The sequence below is a fragment of the Pan troglodytes genome, chromosome 21, assembly GCF_028858775.2.
Source record: "Pan troglodytes isolate AG18354 chromosome 21, NHGRI_mPanTro3-v2.0_pri, whole genome shotgun sequence".
Lineage (NCBI taxonomy): Eukaryota > Metazoa > Chordata > Mammalia > Primates > Hominidae > Pan > Pan troglodytes.
This window is the reverse complement of record NC_072419.2, coordinates 41,276,255-41,299,224: the sequence shown is the minus strand read 5'-3', so window position 1 is coordinate 41,299,224 and position 22,970 is coordinate 41,276,255. Positions and strand designations below refer to the sequence as shown.

The 22,970-nt window shown below is 39.1% G+C and overlaps 1 protein-coding gene across 4 annotated transcripts in view; it reads left to right on the top strand.

The window, feature by feature from the left end:
* TRPC4AP (transient receptor potential cation channel subfamily C member 4 associated protein) overlaps positions 1-22,970 on the top strand; it is an 89,360-nt gene that overhangs the window by 29,137 nt on the left and 37,253 nt on the right. For all 4 annotated transcript variants that reach the window (XM_514600.9, XM_063803328.1, XM_063803327.1 and 1 more), the window contains exons 4-7: positions 6,518-6,575; positions 9,079-9,134; positions 14,102-14,230; positions 19,376-19,583. In XM_514600.9, coding sequence (XP_514600.2) covers positions 6,518-6,575; positions 9,079-9,134; positions 14,102-14,230; positions 19,376-19,583 — 451 coding nt within the window. The remainder of the gene's footprint in view (positions 1-6,517; positions 6,576-9,078; positions 9,135-14,101; positions 14,231-19,375; positions 19,584-22,970) is intronic.

The window sequence follows — 22,970 nt, the reverse complement described above, 5'->3', positions numbered from 1 at the left end:
CATATAGATAATTTTTAAATGCTTTAAGTGAAAATTGGACTTTTTTGGAAAACACAGGTCCTAATTTTTCTCATTTTAAAAGGAAAAGGTGTTTGTCAAGGAAAATGTGAAAAACTGTCTTGGGACTTGTCACCAAAATTCAACCACTGTTAAGATTCGGGAGTATTCCTTTCTAACATTTATTTTTTTCTGTTTATATTAACCTAGAATTTGTTTAACAGAATTTTTTTAAATTACAGCTTTTAAAAATTGTTAGGATGATTTTAGAGATAGAGTTGCACTGTGTCACAGGCTGGAGTGCAGTGGTACGATCCTAGCTCACTGCAGCCTTGAACCCCTGGGCTCTAGTGATCCTCCTGCCTCAGTCTCCCGAGTAGCTGGGACTACAGGTTCATGCCATCACACGTGGCTAATTTTTAAATATTTGTTAGAGATATGGGGGTCTTGCTTTGTTCCTTAGGCAGTCTCTAACTCCTGGTCTCAAATGATCTTCCTGCCTCACCTTCTTGAGTAGCTGGGATTATAGGCACGAGCCACCCTGCCTCCCCAGCAATAACAGCTTTATTGAAATATAATTTACATAAAGTTAATTCTTGTAACCACCCATCAGTATTGTGCAGTGATAACCAGAACATTTTTATCATGCCAAAAAGAAATCTTGTACAAATTAGCAGTCACTCCCCATCTCCCCTTCTCCCCAGCTCTGGCAGCCGTTAATCTATTTTATGTCTGTATTATGCTTGTTGTGAAATATCCATAATGTCCATAATATGCCTGTTGTGTCAGTCCGTTCTCATGCTGCAATGAAGAAATACCTGAGACTGGGTGGTTTATAAAGGAAAGAGGTTTAATTGACTCACAGTTCCATATGGCCTGGGAGGCCTCAGGAAACTCACAATCATGGCAGAAGGCAAAGGAGAAGCAGGCACCTTCTTCACAGGGCAGCAGGACAGAGTGAGTGCAAGCAGGGGAAATGCCAGACACTTATAAAATCATCAGATCTCATGAGACTCCCTCGTTATCACGAGAACAGCATGGGGGAACTGCCTCCATGATCCAGTCACCTCCACCTGGTCCCACCCTTGACACATGAGGATTATTACAATTGAAGGTGAGATTTGGGTGAGGGCACACAGCCAAACCATATCACCTGTTACGGATATTTCATATCAACAGAATCGTCCACTGTGTGGCTTCTTATGTCTAGCTTCTATAACTGAGCATGAGGTGTTTTATTGTTTTAAATAATAGCTTTATTGAGATATAATTCATGTCATACAAGTCACCCATTTAAAAGATATATTAAAAGATATAATTCAGTTTTTTAGTATAGTCAGAGTTATATACCACTGTCACCACAATTGATTTTAAAACATTTTCATCACTCCAAAAAAGAAACACCATATTCTTCAGTAGCCACTCCCCATTTCCTCCCAAGGCCTCCCTCCCACATCCTTAGGCAACGACTAATCTACTTTCTGTCTTTATAGATTTAATTATTCTGGACATTTCACATAAATGGAGTCATAACAATACGTGGTCTTTTGTGACTGGCTTCTTTTGCTTAACATAATGTTCTCAAGGTTAATCCGTGTCATAACGTGTATCAATACTCCATTCCTTTTTATTGTCAAGAAATATTCCACTGTATGGATAGACCACATCTTATTTATCCATTCATCAGTTGATGGACATTTGGGTTGTTCCCACTTTTGGCTATTATTAGTAATCTGCTGTGATTAATAATGCTGCCATGAACATTGGCATATAAATTTTTAGGTGGACGTGTTTTCATTTTCTATTAGATTGTCTTACTAAAAAATTTCCCTTGGTATATACCTAGAAGTGGAGTTGCTGGTAACTCTGTTTAATTTTTAAGGATCTGCCAGACTGCTTTCTGAAGCAGCTGCACCATTTTACATACCAACCAGCAGTGTATGAAGGTTCTAATTTCTCCACATCTTTGCCAATAGTTACTATTTTTTTTTTCATTATAGCCATCGTAGTAGGTATGAAGAGGTATCTCATTGTGGTTTTGATTTGCATTTCCCTGATGACTAATGTTGATCATCTGTTTATTACTGGACTTTTGGAGAAATGTCTGTTCATCTGCTTTCTCCATTTCTTGATTGGGTTGTCTTTTTATTATTGAGTTGTATTAGTTTCTGGATACGAATTCCTTGTAATTTGCAAATATTTTCCCCCATTAAGTAGCTGTCTTTTCACTCTCTTGATGGTGTCCTTTGAAACACAAAGTCTTTAATTTTGATGAAGTTCATTTTATCTTTTGTTGCTTGGGTATTGGTGTGCATCTAAGAAACCATTTCCTAATCCAAGGTCACAAAGATTTACCTATGTATTCTTCTGAGAATTTTATATTTTGTATCTTACATTTAGATCTTTGATCCATTTGCATTGATTTTTGTTTATCATGTGAGGCAGGGGTCCAGTTTCATTCTTTTGCATGTGACTATCCAGTTGTCACAGCACCACTTATTGAAAAAACTACTCTTTCATCATTGAATTGTCTTGGCAACCTTGTCAAAAATCAACTGATCATAGACACGGGTTTATTTTTGTATTTACAGATCAAGATTGTTTTGGCTGTTATGCATCCCTTATATTTGCATGTGAATTTCAGGATCAGCTTGCCAATTTCTGCAAAGAAGCCAGCTGAGATTTTGATAGTGATTGCATTGAATTTATAGGTCAATTTAGGGAGTATTATCATCTTAACAATATTAAATCTTCTGATCCATGAACTACAAGATAGCTTTCCATATTTTTTAGATTGTCTTTAATTTCTTTCAAAAATGTTTTGTTGTACAAGTCTTGCACTTGTTAAACTTATTTCTAAGTGTCTTTACTGTTTTTGATGCTCCTTTAAATGGAATTGTTTTCATAATTCCAGTTTTTTTTTGCTTCTTGCTACAATTTTAGAAATACAGTTGATTTATGTATATTGATCACATATCGTGAAATCTTGCTGAACTCTTGCTTATTGGCTCTAATAGTTTTTTTGAGTGGATTCTTTAGGAATTTTCTGTATTCTAGATTGTGACATCTGTAAATAGTTAGTTTTACTTATTCCTTTCCAATTTGGGTGCCTTTAATTTCTTTTTTTATTTTTCTGTAGTTGCCTTAGAACACTCAGTACAATGTTAAATTGAAGTGGCGAGAGTGGACATCTTTGTCTTTTTCCTCATCTTAATGGGAAAGCATTTAGTCTTCACTGTTAAGCATGATGCTAGCTGTGGGTTTTTTAATAAAAGCCCTTTATCAGGCTGAAGAAGTTCTCTTCTATTCCTTGTTGATTGTTTTATCATGAAAGTGTTTTGGGTTTTTTTTTCCAAACGCTTTTTCTGCATCTGTTGAGATGACCGTGTGGCTTTTGGCTTTTGTCCTTTATTCTATTGATATGGTGTATTATATTGATTTTCATATGTTGAACCAACCTTACATTCCTGGGATAAATTCCACTTTGTCATAGTGTCATAGTGTATAATCCTTTTCTTGTTTTTTTTTTTTTTTTTTTTTTTCCGGAGACAAGATCTCTCTGTCACCCAGGCTGGAATGCAGTGGTGTGATCACAGCTCACTGCAGTCTCTCCTGGGCTCAAGCGATCCTCCCATCTCGGCCTCCTGAGTAGCTGGGACTACAGGTGCATGCTACCATGCTTGGCTAATTTTTTGTTTTAATTTTTGTAGAGACAGGGTCTCACTATGTTGCCCAGGCTGGTTGCATACTCTTGGGCTTAAGTAGTCCTCCTGCCTTGACGTCTCAAATTGCTGGGATTACAGGCATAAGCCATCATGCGTGGAGTATAATCCTTTTTGTATGTGTCTGGATTTTGTTTGCTAGGGTTTTCAGGATTTTTGTGTATATATGCATAAGAGATACTCATCTGTAGTTTTCTTGTGATGTCTTTGTTTGGTTTTGGTATCAGGGTAATACTGGCCTCAAAGAATGAGTTGGGAAATGTTTCCTTCTCTTCTGTTTTTGGAAGAGTTTGTGAAGAATTGATCATTCTTTAAATGTCTTGTATTGTTCACCAATGGAGCCATCATGTCCAAGGTTTTTCTTTATGGGTAGTTTTTTGTTATTGTTGTTTTTGTTTGTTTTTTTTAAATCACTAAGTCAGTCTCTACTTGTTATAGGGCTGTTCAGATGTTCTGTTTTTTCTTCTTCTTCGTCTTTGTCTTCTTCGTCTTCTTCATCTTCATCTTCTTCGTCTTCGTCTTTTCTTCTTCGTCTTCATCATCTTCTTCGTCTTCTTCGTCTTCATCTTCTTCGTCTTCTTCATCTTTGTCTTCGCCTTCATCTTCTTCGTCTTCGTCTTCTTCTTCTTCGTCTTCTTCGTCGTAGTCTTCTTCCTCTTCTTCTTCTTATTTCTTCTTCTTTCTTCTTCTTCTTTTTTTTTTTTTTTTTTAAAGAGATGGAGTCTCACCCTGCCATCCAGGCTGGAGTGTATTGGCATGATCATAGCTCACTGCAGCCTCAACCTTCTGGGCTCAAGTAATCCTCCTGCCTCAGTCTCCCAAGTAGCTGGAACTATAGGCGTACCACCACGCCCAGCTAATTTATTTTATTTGTAGAGACATGGGGTCTTGCTGTGTTGGCCAGGGTGGTCTCAATCTTCTGGCTTCAATCAGTCCTCCCACCTCAGCCGCCCAGAGTCTTGGGATTACAGGCATGAACAACCATGCTCAGCCTCTGTTTCTTCTTAAGTCAGTTTTTAGTTTTATGTCTTTCTAGGAATGTGTCCATTTCGTCTAGGTCATCTAATTTGTTGGCATACAGTTGTTCATAGTAGTTCCTTATAATCACTTTTGTTGCCATAAGGTTGGTGGTAATGCCCTCTCCTTTATTTCTGAGTATAGTAATCTGTATCCTCTCTCCTTTTTTCTTGGTCAGTCTAGTTAAGAATTTGCCAGTCTTTTCAAAGAGCCAGCTTTTGGTTTTGTTCATTTTCTGTTATTTTCTATTCTCTGTTTCATTTGTTTCAACTCTTATTCTCCCTTTTGCTTGCTTTGGGTTTAGTCTGCTCTTTTTCCAGTGTCTTAAGGTAGAGGATTAGGTTATCGATTAGAAACAATTTTCTTTGGCCGGGTGCGGTGGCTCATGCCTATAATCCCAGCACTTTGGGAGGTCAAGGTGGGCAGATCACCTGAGGTCAGGAGTTCAAGACCAGCCTGGCCAACATGGCAAAACCTCGTTTCTACTAAAAATACACAAAGTAGCCAGGAGTGGTGGCAGGCACCTGTAATCCCTGCTACTCTGAGGCTGAGGCAGGAGAATCGCTTGAACCCAGGAGGCGGAGGTTGCAGTGAGCCGAGATAGGGCTATTGCACTCCAGCCTGGGAGACAAAGCAAGACTCTGTCTCAAAAAAAAAAAAAAAAAAGAATTTTCTTTTGATATAGGCATTTACAGCTATAAATTTCCCTCTGAGCACTCCATTAGCTACATCATAAGTTTTGGTATTTTCATCCTTCTTGGATACTTTATACTTCCCCTTGTGGTTTCTTCTTTGGCCCATTATTATTTAGGATGGGTTTTTTAAATTATCCATATAATTCATGAATTTCCCAAATTTCTTTCTGATTTTAATTTCATTCCATTGTGGCCACACAACATACTGTATGTGATTTAAGTGCTTTTAAATTTATTGAGGCTTGTTTAGTGGCCTGAAATATGATCTGTCCTGGAGAATGTTTCATGTGCACTTGAGTAGAATGTATACTCTGTTCTTGCTGCATGTAGTGTTCTGTAGATGTCTGTTAGAATATATGTGTTCGTTGTGTTCAAGTCTTCTATTTCTTTGCTCGTCTGCCTAGTTGTCTATTATTGAAAGCAGAGTTATTAACGTGTCCAACTTTTATTTTTAAATTATCTGTTTCCTTCATTTCTGCCAGCTTTTGTTTCATGTATTTTTGGACTCTATTGTTAGGTACATACATATTTGTAGTTGTTATATCTTTCTAATGGATTGACCCTTTTATCAACTATCCTTTCTCTCCGTAGAATGAATTTTTAAATACATGCTTATTTTAAACAGTTTTTGCAAAATTGTATTAAAGTATGTAAAATAAAAAACACATGCATATAACCCCCAAACCTGTAGAAATCAGTGTTAACAATTTATGGTGTATCTTTTGAGTCCTTTTAAAATAAACTTACAAATGTTCTTTAAACAGAAGAATCATAGTAATAATGTTCTGCAGCTTTTCAGAAATTAAAGCCGCATTAGATCCCAGAGATTACCTAATCTAAAATACTTCTTTTCAAAAATGAGAAAGCTGAGGCCAGAGAAGGGCAAGTAGGTGGCCAAGCTGGGACTAGAACCTGGGTCTCCTGACTTGCTGCAGTCAGGAGCCTTACTGAACCTTACTGCCTCCTGGAACAAAAGGGTCTTGTAATACTGTGACAGATACATGGGCCATGAATGGTTATGGCAAAATCATTTTATAAGTTATACTTTGAATTAATTTTGAAGATTTTATCTAATTTTTTTTATAGCTTCTTGTAGAAATTCTTATGAGGCCTACGATCTCTATCCGGGGACAGAAACTGAAAAGTAAGTATACCTGTTAGCTACTGGTCCTTGTTTTCCAACCTGCCGATACGGTGGCGGTTCCCAGCAGCTGCCTTCTTCCTTCCCTTCCTAACTCTTAATAGTAAGGACATGTCTTACATTTAGCTACAGGTTGCTCTCTCCTCCCCCAGCTAAGCAGCTGTCTTTATTCATTCTGTACTGCGTAGAAATTCAGATCTGGGTTAAGAGAATGCATCTTTGTACTTCTGATAGTCCTGTGATCCAGCTTCTATGTTTCCTTGGGAAATTCTTATTTCTCACATATAACTAGCTGAGAGAGTAAGATCACTCTGTTTTATTTTTTTTTAACTATTTTTTTTTTAGAAAGGTGATATATGCTCTTTGTAAAAAGTTCAGGCATTACCAGGGTGTGAATGGTAAAAAGTCAGAGTGTTTTGGTATGCACTATTTCTTAAAGCTGAGTGGTAGATATATGGGTAATATTCTATTATTATTTTTTATAACTTACACGTTACAAATAATTCTTTTTAGGTATTCAATTTTTTTTTTTTTTTTTTTTTTTTTTTTTTTTTTGAGACAGTCTCTCGCTCTGTTGCCCAGGCTGGAGTGCAGTGGCATGATCTTGGCTCACTGCAACCTCCGCCTCCTGAGCTCAAGTGATTTTCCTGCCTCACCCTCTCAAGTAGCTGGGATTACAGGCGCCCACCACCATACCCGGCTAATTTTTGTATTTTTTTTTTTAGTAGAGATGGGGTTTCACCATGTTGACCAGGCTGGTCTCGAACTCCTGACCTCAAGTGATCTGCCCACCTCAGCCTCCCAAGTGCTGGGATTTACAGGCATGAGCCACCGCACCCAGCTTCGGTATTTAATTTAAAATAAAAAAGTGAATGCACTTTACTCTGGTGTTAAAAGCCAGAGATGACTTCAGTTAATGTTTGGTGAATGCCCTCCTACCAACTTTGCGTTTTTTTAATTTAAAAGATTTTTTTTTTACCCCAATAGGACATACTGTATAAGGCCTCATTTGTGCATGCAGTAGTGGTTAAGAGGATTTATATTCATTTTTAATGTCTCAGCTGTGTATTCTAACTTAGTCTTTCATGTTCTCTATGTACCCTCATAGCAAGTAGCATATTGTAATTATTTGTTGGTGCACTTGTTTAGTCTCTCTTCTTCCCACTAGATTTATAGGTTCCATGAAGGCTGAGACTTTTTTTCCCTCACCACTGTATCTGCTCTAGAGTAGATGCTGAACAATACTTGATGAATGAGTGAATCCCAATTCCTTTTAAAAATGGAGGATCTAGAAATAGTGAGATATATAGTGAGACATACAGAGCAGTGTTTCACCCTGCTCTGAAGTCGTTAAATAAATCAATCACAGAGCCCCAGTAGGTTGAAAGGTGGTGATAAGGGATGCAGAGCATCTGCATTGTCTCAGGATTATGAGACAACCCATCTAGTCAAGCTAGCTTGGCAGGGCTGCCCATTGGGATCTGAGAAGGAGACCTAGCATTTTAGCATTCCTAGCAGCTTAGGAGTGAATGGAAACAATTTTTAAAAATAGAAGCAGTGCCAAATAAAGCACTTTCTCCATGGTTCATACTCAGTTTCATCGTCTTTTGGTTTTGGGCTCATGAAAATTAAGTTTCGTTTTTATGCTACTTTCCTGTTCCTGCTCACAGGGAAGTAGTAGTTTCTTTATAAGAATTAGTAATAGATCAGACATTAAGAGCCATTTGCCCAACACAGATAACAGCAACAAAAAAAGAAATGCTCAGTTAATGAGTCTGATAAAAATGGTATTTTTGTTTGCTGCAGTAGAACTTTCAATGGAAATTTATAACAAGAGCAATTGAGATGCTTATACTTTTAACTTTTAGCCAGGCGTGGTACACGCGCATGCAGTCCTAGCCACTCGCGAGGGTGAGGAGGGAAAATTGCTTGAGCCTAGGAGTTCGAGACTACAGTGAGCTGTGATTGTGCCCCTGAGTGACAGAGTAAGACCTCATTTAAAAAACCAAAACAAATGAACAAAAAAAAGATGCCTATACTTTAGATTCTAGTAGTTCTACTTTTGAAAATGTATCTTGAGGAACCAGTTTAATACAAACATGAAAAGGATACACATATATATTAAGTTGTTCATTTGTGGTCTACTTAAATAGCCAAAAAACAAAAACAAAAAAAAAAACAAATCCTAGATATATCCTAAGCAAGACATTAAGGGAAAATGGCTTTATTAAATGATGGCACAACAACAGGTTGAAATTATGAAGACTGTGGAGCATAATAAGAAAACAGCTGCTGTATCAAACCAAAAGCAATATGCAAATGGGCTTGTAGGTTCTGATGGGCACTATGAAAACCTTTGGTAGACATGGGTTGGAAGAAGTATATTAAAGGAAAAATAATCATCTTGGAGGGGATTATAACAGTTCTTATACTGAAAAAAGTGTGGTAACTGTTGTACTATCTTTTCATTGAGAAAAATAACCAGTCATTACCCTTTCACTTTCAGTAAGTGATGAAATGTCCAAGGACTGCTTGAGTATCCTGTATAATACCTGTGTCTGTGTAAGTACCCCTGCCACTGGGGCTCTGTTTATCTCCCCTACCAGGTCTGCAGTGTTTAAGATGGGAATATTTGAGTAGAATGGCAGACATAAGAGCTGCTTTCAGACAGTGGGGGAATCGGGCTTATTTTATGTGTGCCTGAAAATCAGGACTAACTGGTAGAAATTATGGGGAGGCAGAATTTTGTAGCAGTTGTTAAGAGCCAGGACTGCTGCAGCAGGTAGTAAACTCCTTTGGCCTTAGAGCTGTCCAAGTAGAAACTGGACACTTGTCAAAAGGTGACAAGTGTTGGCAGACTGTGACCTTTAAGACTCATTTTAACTCCATTATGCCTATTTCTTCATTTTCCTTGTTAGAAAACAAAATGAGAACCAGAAGCCCCGCCCATATATTGAGCAGGACTCTACTAGGTTGACCACTGAGCCAGGAAGAATGGTGAATAAAGAAAGCAATCTGGTAGAAAGAAAAGAGGATGGCACTTAGTGTTAGGACCTGATTTTGTGTTCTGGCCCTTGGCTTAGTACACCTCCCAAGCTGTAGTTTCTTACCAATAGAATGCAGTTAGCAGTTGTATTAACGTCATAGATTTATTGTGAGAACTGAGATAGTAGATGTGAAAACACTTTGTAAAACAATATATGTTAGTTTTTAAAAGATACAGTACCTGTCTTTTAGAAACTTATGATAAACTGTGTAAACTGTGAATCATAATACATGGCAGAATGAGACGAGTGCTATTATAAATGTGAACCCTGTATGCTGTGGAAATGAAAAACATTTAGCTCCATTTCATTTCTTGCCTCATTCAAAATAAGATTTCTGACATCTTGTGGGTGTATGCAAAATCTACCAAGATCACGAACTTAGAAGCAGGTAAGAAAGAAGAAGATAAAGGTGGGGACATAACGTATAGCCAGGAATTGGGCTGATATAAAAATGAAGACCATAAAATCATCTGTATTACGGATGGGCACAAATTTGGCTTCAAGCTTCTTAGCAGCCAACACAAATAGGGGAATATGTTTGAACACTTATGTAATTCAGCATCTATAATAGTGCTGTGCAATTGAAATATAATGCAAGCCACTTGGGTTATTTTAAATTTCCTTGTAGCCACATTTTTTTAAAGAAAAAAGTAGGAAGAAATGGTGAAGTTAATTTTAATGATAAATTCTGTTTAACACAATGTATCAAGAATATTGTCATTCTAACATGTAATCAGTATAATTAATTATTAATGAGATATTTACTTGTTTTTCGTATTGAGCTCTCAAAATCCAATGTGTGTGTGTGTTTTGTTTTTCTTTCCTCTTGTTTGAACACCCAGAGCACATCTTAGTTTGGCCTGGCCACCTTTTAAGTGCTCGGTAGCCATGTATAGCCAATGACAGAGATAGGCACAGGGAGATCTATAAGATAAAATTTCAAATTGTTCAGGAAATGCACAGTTCTTGCAACTAAGGCCAATAAGAAATTGTCTTTATAGAAGAAGACAGTGTATAATATAATGACTCCATCATTGGCAACTACATATAGTCACTAGTTTTATGAGGCCGTTTTAAAATCATGATACCTAATGTTAATCAGTGACATTCCAATAAAACAGTTAAGTTAAAAAAATGAAATGTATGAAGAGAAGTTGATTAATGGGTACAAATATATGGGATGATAAATAAGACCTAGTGTTAGATAAATCAGTAAGGGTGACTTAGTTTATAATAATCTGTTCTGTTTTACATTTCAAAATAGCTAGAAGAGAATTTGAATGGTTCTTAGCATAAAGAAAAGACAAGTATTTAAGCTGATGGCTATCCCAAGTACATTGATTTGATTTTTATAAATTATACGAATGTATTAAATTATGTGCTCCCTGAAATTATGTACCTTTATTATATATCAACTAAAAGTATTTTTAAATAAAATTTTTTTAAAAATTTGAGGAACATAGGGCGATATGGTTCAATTATGTGCTATCTGGCTGAATTCCATGTTAATGTAGAGAACCTGGGGCTCTCAGGGTTGCAAACACCAATGCCTCCAGGGATCAGGCAGAAAACAGGAAATGTTTGGAATTGCTGGTGTTGGAGTGGGGACTTGTGTAAACTGTGACTAAACTGGAGCAAGTTTGTCCTGTCTAAAGATGTTTGAATTCAAAAGTTTAAAAAGTACTGTTGGCCGGGCACGGTGGCTATCACCTGTAATCCCAGCAATTTGGGAGGCTGAGGCGGGTGGATCACTTGAGGTCAGGAGTTCCAGACCAGCCTGGCCAACATGGTGAAACCCCGTCTGTACTAAAAACACAAAAATTAGCCGGGTGTGGTGGTGCATGCCTATAGTCCCAGCTACTCAGGAGAGGCAAGAGAATCACTTGAACCCAGGAGGCAGAGGTTGCAGTGAGCTGAGATCGCACCACTGCACTCCAGCGCGGGTGACAGAGTGAGGGTCTCTCAAAAAATAAAAGATAAAAAAATAAACAGTACTGCTCACCAGAAAAAGCTTGGCCTACTGGATGCTAGTTTGTAGCTCCTCATTTAGATACTTGACAGATACTAGGTCAAGAGCTTATGATTAGGCTGGGCGCAGTGGCTCACACCTATAATCTCAACACTTTGATAGGCCGAGGCAGGAGAATTGTGTGTGTCCAGGAGTTCAAGACCAGCCTGGGCAACATAGAACCTGTCTCTACAAAAAATAAAAAACTGGCCGGACGTGGTGTTATATACCTATAGTCCCAGCTCCTCAGGAGGCTGAGGTGGGAGTATTGCTTGAGCCTGAGAGGTTAAGGCTGCGGTGAGCCATGATTGTGCCAGTGTACTCACTCAGCCTGGGCTTATAGAGTGAGACCCTGTCTCCAAAAAAAAAAAAAAACCAAAAAAAAACCTATGATGAATGTTATATGGAAAAAACTCTCCCCCGAAAAATGTAGTTGCATACAACCTTTTATATATTGTTTCAGTGCTTTTTGGCCTCAGTTAAGAACTTGTGATATAGAGGAAAGGAAGGATTGTGATGGCCTTTTGGGTGGCCACTGTTGACTTGGGAAGGTTTTCCAAGAGGAGTCATTTTAGTCAGTCTGTAAAAGGAGTAGCACTTTGATAAATTGAAGAGAGGAGAAAGGTGGGTAGTCAAGGGTAGCTAGTTAGAGCAGCAGGATTGTGTATTTGACAGCCTGGAGATAGATTTTTAAGCTTTGAGAAAGTGTAAATTTATTTCTCTTTTTGTTCTGTTTCTTTGGATCTTCCAGAACTTTTGCTTGTCAGTAAAACTAGAGTCAGTCCTGTTTCACATATCGTAGCCAGTGTAGGTACTGTATGTAGTTCGGGAATAACAACCTTTTTTTTTTTTTTTTAATGTGTCAGTGCTACGACTGAAGAACCGAAATGTATTAATACAGATGGAGATTGCTTTCTTTAGTGTCCTATTTAATGTGATCGTCAAAGATTTATATACGTGGCACATCTTTATTGATGCCTTCACTTTGAAAATTAAATTTGCCAGGTGCGGTGGTGCACGCCTGTAGTCCCAGTGATTCAGGAGGCTGAGGTGGGGGGATCGCTTGAGCCCAGGTGATTGAGGCTGTAGTGAGCTATATTCGTACTTGTGAATAGTCATGGCCTCAGCCTGGGCAACAGAGTGAGACCCTGTCTCTAAAATTAAAAGAAAGAAAATTAAATTTGTTGCAACATATCTCATTTCACTGATTCTGAAATGCCTCCTAGCTTGGGGTTCCCATTTACCAAACTGTGTGTGTCTGCACTCTTGATTATACTTTTTAAGGAGAAGTCAAGTTTATCGCAGTAAACCTTGGAATTTTTTCAGCTTAGAGGCTGAAAAAAAGAAATATTAAAGTCACTAAGCTCTAGTTGCCTTAAGGCAGTAGGGGTGGGATATATATGTGTGTGTGTGTGTGTGTGTGTGTGTGTGTGTGTAAGCTATAGCAGTACTGCAGTTTCTTTCTTTTTAGAGATAGGGTATCACTCTGTCCCCATGCTGGAATGCAGTGGTGAGACAGATTGTAGCTCACTGCGGCCTCACACTCCTGGCCTTAAGTGGTCCTCTCACCTCAGCCTCCGGGGTAGCTGGGATTACAGGTGTGAGCCACTGCACTTGACAATACTGCAGTTTTAAATCCAAACTCTTGAACCTAAGTTTTAAGGTCTTTTACCAGCTAGTTTCCTTAACTTCCTTCATACCCCTTGGGGGTTTTGTTTTTTTGTTGTTGTTGGTTTTTTTGTTTTGTTTTTTTTTTTGAGTTAGGGTCTCCCTCTGTTGCCAAGGCTAGAGTGCATTTGCACAGTCTAGGCTCACTGCAACCTCCACCTTCTGGGCTCAAATGATCCTTTTACCTCAGCCTCCTGAGTAGCTAGGACTACAGGCATGCACCACCACACCCAGCTAATATTTATATTTTCAGTAGACAGGGTTTTGGCACGTTGGCCAGGCTGGTCTCGAACTCCTGGCCTCAAGTGATCTGCCCACCTTGGCCTCCCAAAGTGCTGGGGTTACAGGTGTGAGCCACCACGCCTGGCCTCAAAGACTTTTAAGATGATCATTTTACTGATGAAAAAATGGAGTTCCAAAGGTGAGAAGTGATTTGCTCAGGATCACACAGCTGGAATTAGAACTTAGGTCTGACTCTTAAGTCCATGCTTCGGCACTGTTTGATTTCAGATTTAAGAATGGCCTTCAGAACTCTGAGATAAGTTATTTTAGGAAATACCATCTCATTGTGTTATGTTCTCACAAGTGAGCTCCCACTTGTGTAGCCTGCACGTCAGGAGACTTTTTTCTTCCGTAGCTGAGGAGTTAACGAGCGTTTCCCACAGTTAAGTCATGCCATTCCTGTTTTGTTGACTCATGCCAGTTTTCAGAGGTGAAACTGCTTTTCAGTGTCTGTAAAGGATGCCTTGTACTTTCATAATTTATTTTGTACTTACAACCTATTCTGCCTTTTCTTCTTGTGACAGACAGAGGGAGTTACAAAGCGTTTGGCAGAAAAGAATGACTTTGTGATCTTCCTGTTTACATTGATGACAAGTAAGAAGACATTCTTACAAACAGCAACCCTCATTGAAGATATTTTGGGTGTTAAAAAGGTGAGCTGTGTCCTCTAGCTGACCAGATGGGGAAGGGTGTCTCAGACCATTGGATTCTCAAACCTGAATAATATACAGAGCTTTTTTAAAAGAAAGTGTTAAATTATGTCTTGTTACTCAGATGTATTCAAGTATAAAACTTGATTAGCCCTTATACTAGTGGTTCTTAAATGACTGTAAAACCTAAACAGACATACATTGAAATCAAACTAATTCTAAAACTCAGAACTTCAGATTGACTCTGTGAATGTAGGGTGATGCCTCATGTTACTTTGCTGAAATCAAATTGCCCCTCACTCATCACCGTGGGGCAAGTTCTTTGTAGCATGTATGTGCTATTGTATGCTATGCAGTGACTCCATTCTCTTACCACTTTTCTCTACCGCTATCTGAACTGGTGTGAAGCCTTCATTCATTAGGATATGTTCTCCTTGGTAGTAATGTTTGGCTTTCACTTATGAAGTCCGCCTCTATTTTTTCTCATTAGTCTTCAACAATTAAAGTTGATTAATTGGCACCAGCGCAGTAGGAGACAAATGGGAGCTCTGAAATCCTGCCACTTGGTCATAAGGTTAATATTCGGATGACCCATAACTTTAAAAAAAAAAAAACAACAGCTATGATCGAAATGAAAACTAAATTAAAAATTTCAAGAATTCACAGATACCCAAAAATACATTCATAGATCTCTGTTAGAGACTTACTGTGTTACATTTTTGGTGTAATGCTTGTTAGGACCTGGAGCTCACCTCCCCAGTCCTAATCTGTCCTGAGCCTCCATGTTGGTTGCTGGTTGGCAGATTTCTTTCTCTTCCTGTTGAGCAGCCTCCTAGAGGTTGCTGTTGCAGGGAGGTGGATGTTCATGTGCACTGTGGTGAACCCAGCGTTCATTTCTTCTTGCTGTGCTTTCCCCAGGCCTTGCTTGTCATTGCCCAGCACAAGTGGCCTATTGTCTGTAGGAACACATTGGAGATGTGTGCAGGCCCCAGACAGACCCTTTGTGCCCTTTGATAAAAAGGCTTTGTTGTTATTCCAGTAATTGTGTGTTCCAGCCAGTGTGTGAAAGGGGACCTCCAGAGTGGAAACTCCAGACTCCTTAGCAGTCTCAGCATAGGAGTCTAGAAGTGCTCCTTCACAACTTTTCCCACTTGCCTCTCACTCCCTCTCATTCCTTTTTGTGTACCCCAAAATGGCGAGGTGTTCCACCAAACATTATGGGTATCTTGGTGCAGTTTGAAAGGGGGATAGATACCATAAAGAAAGTGGAAACACCATAAACTGGGAAAAGACATTTGAATTCAGGTAACCAACAAAGGATTTGTTGTATTCAGAATTTATCAATAATTCTTACAGGCCAGGCGCAGTGGCTCATGCCTGTAATTCCAACACTTTGGGAGGCTGAGGCAGGCAGATCTCTTGAGGTCAGGAGTTTGAGAACAGCCTGGCCATCATGGCAAAACCCAGTCTCATTTTCTACTAAAAAATACAAAAATTAGCCGGGCATGGTGGCGCACACCTGTAATCCCAGCTACTTGGGAGGCTAAGGCATGAGAATTGCTTGAACCCGGGAGGCAGAGGTTGCAGTGAGCCAAGATTATGTCACTGCACTCCAGCCTGGGCAACAGAGCAAGACTCCCTCTCAAAAAAAAAAAAAAAAAGAATTCTTACAAATCAGCATGAAAAAGACAAATAGCCCAGTAGACAAATGGGCAATGTTATGAACAAGCATTTCACAGACAAGAAAGAAATGGTCCATAAACATAAAAGAGAAGATGTTTAACTTGATTGGCAATCAAGGAAATGCAAATCAATACCATAGTGAGGGAGAGAGTGGGCAAATGTTGGTGAGTGTGTGTATCAGTGGAAACACTTGTATACTACTGATAAATGTTTATCAGCAGAATATCCTCTTTTTTTTTGTTTTGTAGTTGAACAGGCACATATCTTGTGCCCCAGCACCTAGGGAAGCTTTACCTTGTGGGCTGAGGCATCAGTATTTTGCCATGGGTTACCTATAACCTGTGCCTGGACACACTTGTGGGGAAGCTCAGTCCTAGAACAGTGATTCTTAGGATTGAAACTCAGAAGGTTGTAAAGTCAGTCCATCGGGTCTACCAGCCAAATAGAAAAGATCAAACTGTATTGTGTAAGGGTATTTTTTGAATAAGTTTTTGTTTGACATTTCTATATACATTCCAATATGTATGTTTACTGGTGGTCGTTCTTGGTGATAGCTAAAAAGTTTAGAAGCCACTGCCCCAGCAAAAACTTCTCCACCTGCATCAAGAAACACATAAGAACATTTGTAGCTTCGTTGTTTCAGAACAAAAAACTGAAACCAAGTCTCTGATCCATGAATAGGAGAAGGGATGAATGTACTTTCTTCACACAATGGAATATTATATAGTAGAAATGAATGAACTGTTGCCATAGGCAACAACATAGCTGAGTAATTGAAATAATTGAGTGGTAGAAGCCAGTTGCAGAACACTGTAGGTAGTACATCATTTTCATAAAGCTCAAAAAAGCAAATTATTTGTTGATAAAACTAGTTTTTAAATGGCAAGGCAATAATAATTAATGATAGTGGTTCCCAGAGGCAGAGAGATACAATAGGAAAGGCACACACAGCTAGTCATTTTGTTGTGCTGCATAATACGTATTGTACGTATCAAAAATTAAAACATAAGAAGTAAATTCTTGGCCAGCCACAGTGGCTCTCATGCCTGTAATCCCAGCACTTTGTGAGGCCGAGGTGGGCAGATCACTTGAGGTCAGGAGACCAGCCTGGCCAATATGGTGAAACCCTGTCTCTACTAAAAATATAAAAATTAGCCCAGCATGGTGGTGCATGCCTGTAGTCCCAGCTACTTGGGAGGCTGGGACAGAAAAATTGCTTGAACCCAGGAGGCAGAGGTTGCAGTGAGCAGAGATTGTGCCATTGCGCTCTGGCCTGGGCATCACAGTGAGACTCCGCCTTAAAAAAAAAAAATCTTAAAATTTAAGACAAAACAAAAAACCATAAGAAGTGGGCTGGGGGTGGTGGGACCTGTTTTGGGAACCATATACTGAGTTAGACAGGGCTAGAGGAACTGGTGAGCTACAAGTTACAGTTGCCAATAATAGTAGTAGCTTACATTTGTTTTGTACTAGGGAAAAGGAAAAGTGGAAGCAGTTGTTCCCCAATGCCCCCTGCACAGCAAATTCCTGTCCTCCATTACTAGAAATAGAGGGGAGTATGGGATTCATGAGAGCTTCTAGGAATCATGCACTCATTTTGGGCACATTCACTGATACCCTTGCTACCAGGTCCTGTGCATTGAGTCTCAGGAGAAAGGGTAGGATATATGCCTTCATCAAAGTATGGTCAGATTATTTGGGAAATAGATGCAGGAACAGATTATTAAAAGTTCATGTGATCTGTGCAGTGAAAGAGAAACACCCAATCCAGTGGAAGTAAATTAGTGGGATGAAGGATAGCAGGTGTTATCTGAGTAGCACGGGGATGGTTCAAAATGAGAAAAGTTGATGTAGTACATGCCATTTACAGATTTTAAGGAGTAATGAGTGAGAATAGAACCAAATAGCACAAGGCATTCTATAAAATTATTCTTAATAAAAGCTGGCAATACAAGGAAAACTTATAAACTATATATAGGGTATTTATTAAAATTTAACTTATAGGATATTAAAATTTACAGCAAATACTGAACTTAATGTTTTGGAATTATTTCTGGTAAAGTCAAGAAAAAGACAAGAATTCTTGCTCTCACTCTGGATAAATGGTCACATATATGTGTACACAGAGAGTACCTGTAAGAATGTTCATTGCAACATTGTTTAATAGTGAAAAACTGTAGTTTACCTAAATATGTATTAAAAGAAGAAAGGGTCAGGCACAGTGGCTCACACATGTAATCCCAGCAGTTTAGGAGGCCAAGGTGGGAGGATTGCTTGAGTCCAGGAGTTCCAGCCTGGGCAACAATAGTGAGACCCTGTCTCTATAAAAATAAAGTATTGGCCAGGCGTGGTAGCTCATGCTTGTAATCCCAGCACTTTGGGAGGCCAAGGTGGATGGATCATCTGAGGTCAGGAGTTCAAGACCAGCCTGGCCAACATGGTGAAACCCCATCTCTACTAAAAAATACAAAAATTAGCCAGGCGTGGTGGCGGGCGCCTGTAATCCCCACTACTTGGGAGGCTGAGTCAGGAGAGTCACTTGAACTCAGGAGGTGGAGTTTGCAGTGAGTCAAGATTGCGCCACTGCACTCCAGCCTGGGCGACAATGAGATACCATCTCAAAAAAAAAATATTAAAAAATTAGCCAGGTGTAATGGCACGCACCTGTAGTCCTAGCTACTTGGGAAGCTGAGGTAGGAGGATTGCTTGGGCCTAGGAGTTTGAGTCTGCAGTAAGCTATGATGACACTACTGCTCCGCAGCTTGAGCAACAGAGTGAGACCCTGTCTCTTAAAAGAGAGAGATGATTAAACTGTGGGGTAAAATGGTGGGAAGTGATTGAATCAGCTGCTTGTATCAGTGTAGATAAACTTCAAAATGTTGGATGAAAAGTAAGGTATAGTATGGTATCATTCACACTGTGCATGCAGAGCAGTAACATGTATTTTAATGGAAATATTTGTAAGTATAAAAATATGCACGGGAATAATAAACACAGAGTTCAAAATAATGTTTACGTCTGCAGGGAGAGAAAAAAATGCAACTGGATGGGGGATACACAGAGGCCTTTAGCTATATTTGAAGTATTTTATTTTTTTAAAAAGCAAATCTGTAGCAAGAATGGTAATTTATGATTTCCAAAACTTGAGTGGTAGGCATTTCCTTTTTTTTTAAATAGGCAAAATATACCACAAGAACAATTGAAAACAGTGGTGCTCAAAAGGTAAATGTAGTCCTCAGACTAATCCTGTGAGGTAGATTAGTCCCGTTTTACAGATAAACAAGCAAAGACTCAAAAGGTTTTTGTAACTTAACTAAAGTTTCAGAGCTGCAAGTTACAGAGCTGGGATAGGAACCTAAGTGATCTAGCCACTAAGCCCCATATGTAGGGGGATGCAGAAGAGAGGCACATCCAATCTCTTGAGTGAATTGAGCATGGGGATTGTTTCATTTTTGTCTTCTGTAGGAAATGATCCGACTAGATGAAGTCCCCAATCTGAGTTCCTTAGTATCCAATTTCGATCAGCAGCAGCTCGCTAATTTCTGCCGGATTCTGGCTGTCACCATTTCAGAGATGGATACAGGGAATGATGACAAGCACACGCTTCTTGCCAAAAATGCTCAACAGAAGAAGAGCTTGAGTTTGGGGCCTTCTGCAGCTGAAATCAATCAAGGTAAAGTCTCCAAGTTCTCAGAATTTTGAGATTATAGCTCTGAGGCCCTTACTAAATCATCTAGTTTTTTTTCTTTTTCTTTTCTTTTCTTTTTTTTTTTTCTTTTTTTGAGATGGGATCGTCACTCTGTCACCCAGGCAGGAGTGCAGTGGCACAATCGTGGCTCACTGCAGCCTTGACCTCCCCAGGCTCAGGTGATCCTCCCACCTCAGCCACCTGAGTAGCTGGAACTATAGGCAGGTGCCACCACACTGGGCTAATTTTTGTATTTTTTGTAGAGATGGGGTTTCGCCATGTTGCCCAGGCTGGTCTTGACCTCCTGGTCTCAAGTGATCCACCCACCTCATCTTCCTGAAGTGCTAGAATTATAGGTGTGAGCCACCACACCTAGCACCCCTTTTAAATATCTCTAGAGATGGATCCATGTGAAGGCTCCTAGTATGTAAATTTTGTGTATCTGTTCATTATTTTGGGAACTGAGTTCCATACCTTTCATTAGATTTGTTAATGGGCTCAGAACCACAAAAAAAGTTAAGAACTACTTTTTATCAGAATTACAAATGCATATGCTTTTTGATCTACTAAGTCTCTCCTGGGCCTTCATTTTATAGATAATTATGTATAGACACTAATCTCCTCTTGTCTGCAGTTTCACTTTCTGTGGTTTCAGTTATCCGTGGTCAACTGCAATCCGAAAATATTAACTGGAAAATTCCAGAGAGAGACCACATTCGCATAACTCTTATTACAGCATCTTGTTACAATTGTTCTATTTTATCATTAGTTATTGTTAATCTCTTAGTGTACCTAATTTATAAATTAAGCTTTATCATAGTTATGTGTGTATATAAGAAAAAACATAGTATATATAGGGTTTGGTGCTATCTGCCATTTCAGGTATCCACTGTGAGGGTCTTGACTAAGGGGGGACTACTGTACAAGATTATTCACTGAGGCCAGGCACGGTGGCTTAACGCCTGTAATCCCAGCACTTTGGGAGGCCGAGGCAGGAGGATCACTTGAGGTTCAGAGTTTGAGACCAGCCTGGCCAACATGGCGAAACCCCATCTCTACTAAAAATACAAAAATTAGCTGGGTGTGGTGGTGCACGCCTATAGTCCCAGTTACTCTGAAGGCTGAGGCAGGATAATTGCTTGAACCCAGGAGGCAGAGGTTGCTGTGAGCCCAGATTGCACCACTGCACTTCAGCCTGGGCGACATAATTAGACTCCGTCTCAAAAAAAAAAAAAAAATTATTCATTGCAACATTATTTGTAATAACAAAAGACTAGAAACCCAGATGTTCATTAACACTGGACTGCTTAGTGTATTCAATATTTATATAATGGAAAATTGTGTAGCTTTGAAAAAATGAAGATCTTATGTACTGCTATAGAAAAATCTCCAAGATATATTAATGATAAAGAGGAAAATACAGAACAGTGTGTATATGATATGATAGTTTTTGTATTAAGTCAGGGGGAGAATAAGACCATACGTTTGCCCACATATATGGTATGCCTAAAGAAACAAAGGGTACACAAGAAACATAAAGTGGTTATTAACAGGAAGTAGCTGGTAAGGGAAGGTAGTAGCAGTGGGAGTGGGACTCCTTACTGTATACTTTCATATATTGTTTGATTTTAGAACCGTGTAAATATATTACTTAAAAACAAAACACTATTCTAACCAATCTAGCCCACCTATTTCTGTTCAGTAGCAAAAGAACTGTGTTCTATCTAAAATGTTGTTGCCTGCACAGATTTTGGAGAAACTGGCATAGATGTATTTTGGTCATAAGAGTGTAGATAATTCATGTTTGAACTGAAACTTGTGTCTTAAAAGCTAGTTTTTCAATGCTAACAGGCTGGAAATATTGTTAATACAGAAACCTATCACTGTGTACCTTATGGTACACCAAATAAGGTAAAATTATACAAATGTATCATTAAAAAGCAGCAGTAGAAAACCATGACCATGCAGAGGTAGCCCTAATCATGCTCTGAAAACAGTTCTTTGTTTCTAAAGTCCAGTTGTGTGCATTCCCCAGGCTGGCTCTGCAGAGTTATCAAGTGCTTCAGAGCAGCCTCCTCTCCTGAGGCTGAATATGAACCTGCCATTCACTCTGTTATTGTCTAGTTTTAGTTAGGAACATGAGGTGATCATAACTATACTTTGTAGGTTATTAGGGAATATAATTTTACATGTTGTAGTCATATGTAAAGGTAGAAGTTTGTGGACTCCAACCCCAGTTTATTCTCTCTCCAGATTTGCTTTTCCTCCTGTGTCACTAGATACAAGGTCTTCCTTGGTCTGTGTATGGTTTTCTTCCCACTCCTTTATGATTTGGGGGGAGTTCTCATTTTAGGAAATTTACATTTTTAAAAAATATGTGACTTTCCAACATGGCACATGTATACATATGTAACAAACCTGCACGTTGTGCACATGTACCCTAGAACTTAAAGTATAATTTAAAAAAAAAGTGACTTTCATTATAACTAAATTATACCTCAGAGCTGGTGTACACACCTCTGTATACATTGACAAAAGGTAGTATTTGCTAAGCTCCTGGTATGTGGCAAACGCTGGGTAACTGCTTTACCTAGAAGTGATTTTATTTAATCCTTCAAGTGCCCTGTGGAATAGAGATTAGTATCCCCATTGCACATGTGAGGAAACTGAGGGCTAGAAGGGTTCTGTATTGGATGCCTGTGTATGCCGAGGCACTAAGTAACTTTCATCTTTTAGTTTCCCATTTAAGGAATCTATTCTGGCAGATGATTTTGATCCTGTTAGTATTGATTGCTTTCAGATGCCTATTTGTAAACTGACTTAAGTAAAACCAGCATTACCCATTATTCTTGAGGAATGAACTGTTCTGGTCAGCTGGGCTTTTTTGATTAACTGAGAACGGAAAGCCCAGTTTTTGTTTTTGTTTTTTTATTTGGGAGTTTTTTCTTAAAGTCTCTATAAAATAATATAGATTCACTTTCATATCTGTGTGACTAGCCTAGTAGACAGTCTATGTGTGATTCTGCTTGTAGCTTTTGGGATAAAGCCTAAAAGTTGTAGTTCCACACATGAGGTTGTGCAGGATCTGACCCTTCCCAACCCTGACCATAATTCCTACTCCATTCCCTTACCCGCACGATTTTCTCCATTCAGATGCCCTGGGAAGGCCAAGCTGGTGGACATAATTAAATCACGAGTGGGTGAGAAAAGTCTTAGTCCTCTGAATGTTATCATTCTTGAATTGCACTCCAGTAGTGAATGCCTTTATCTCAGGTGTGTGTATCAGTCAGCTTGAGCTGCCATAACAAGGTACCGTAGACTAGGTGGCTTAACTAACAGACATTTATTTTTCTCACAGTTCTGGAGGCTAGA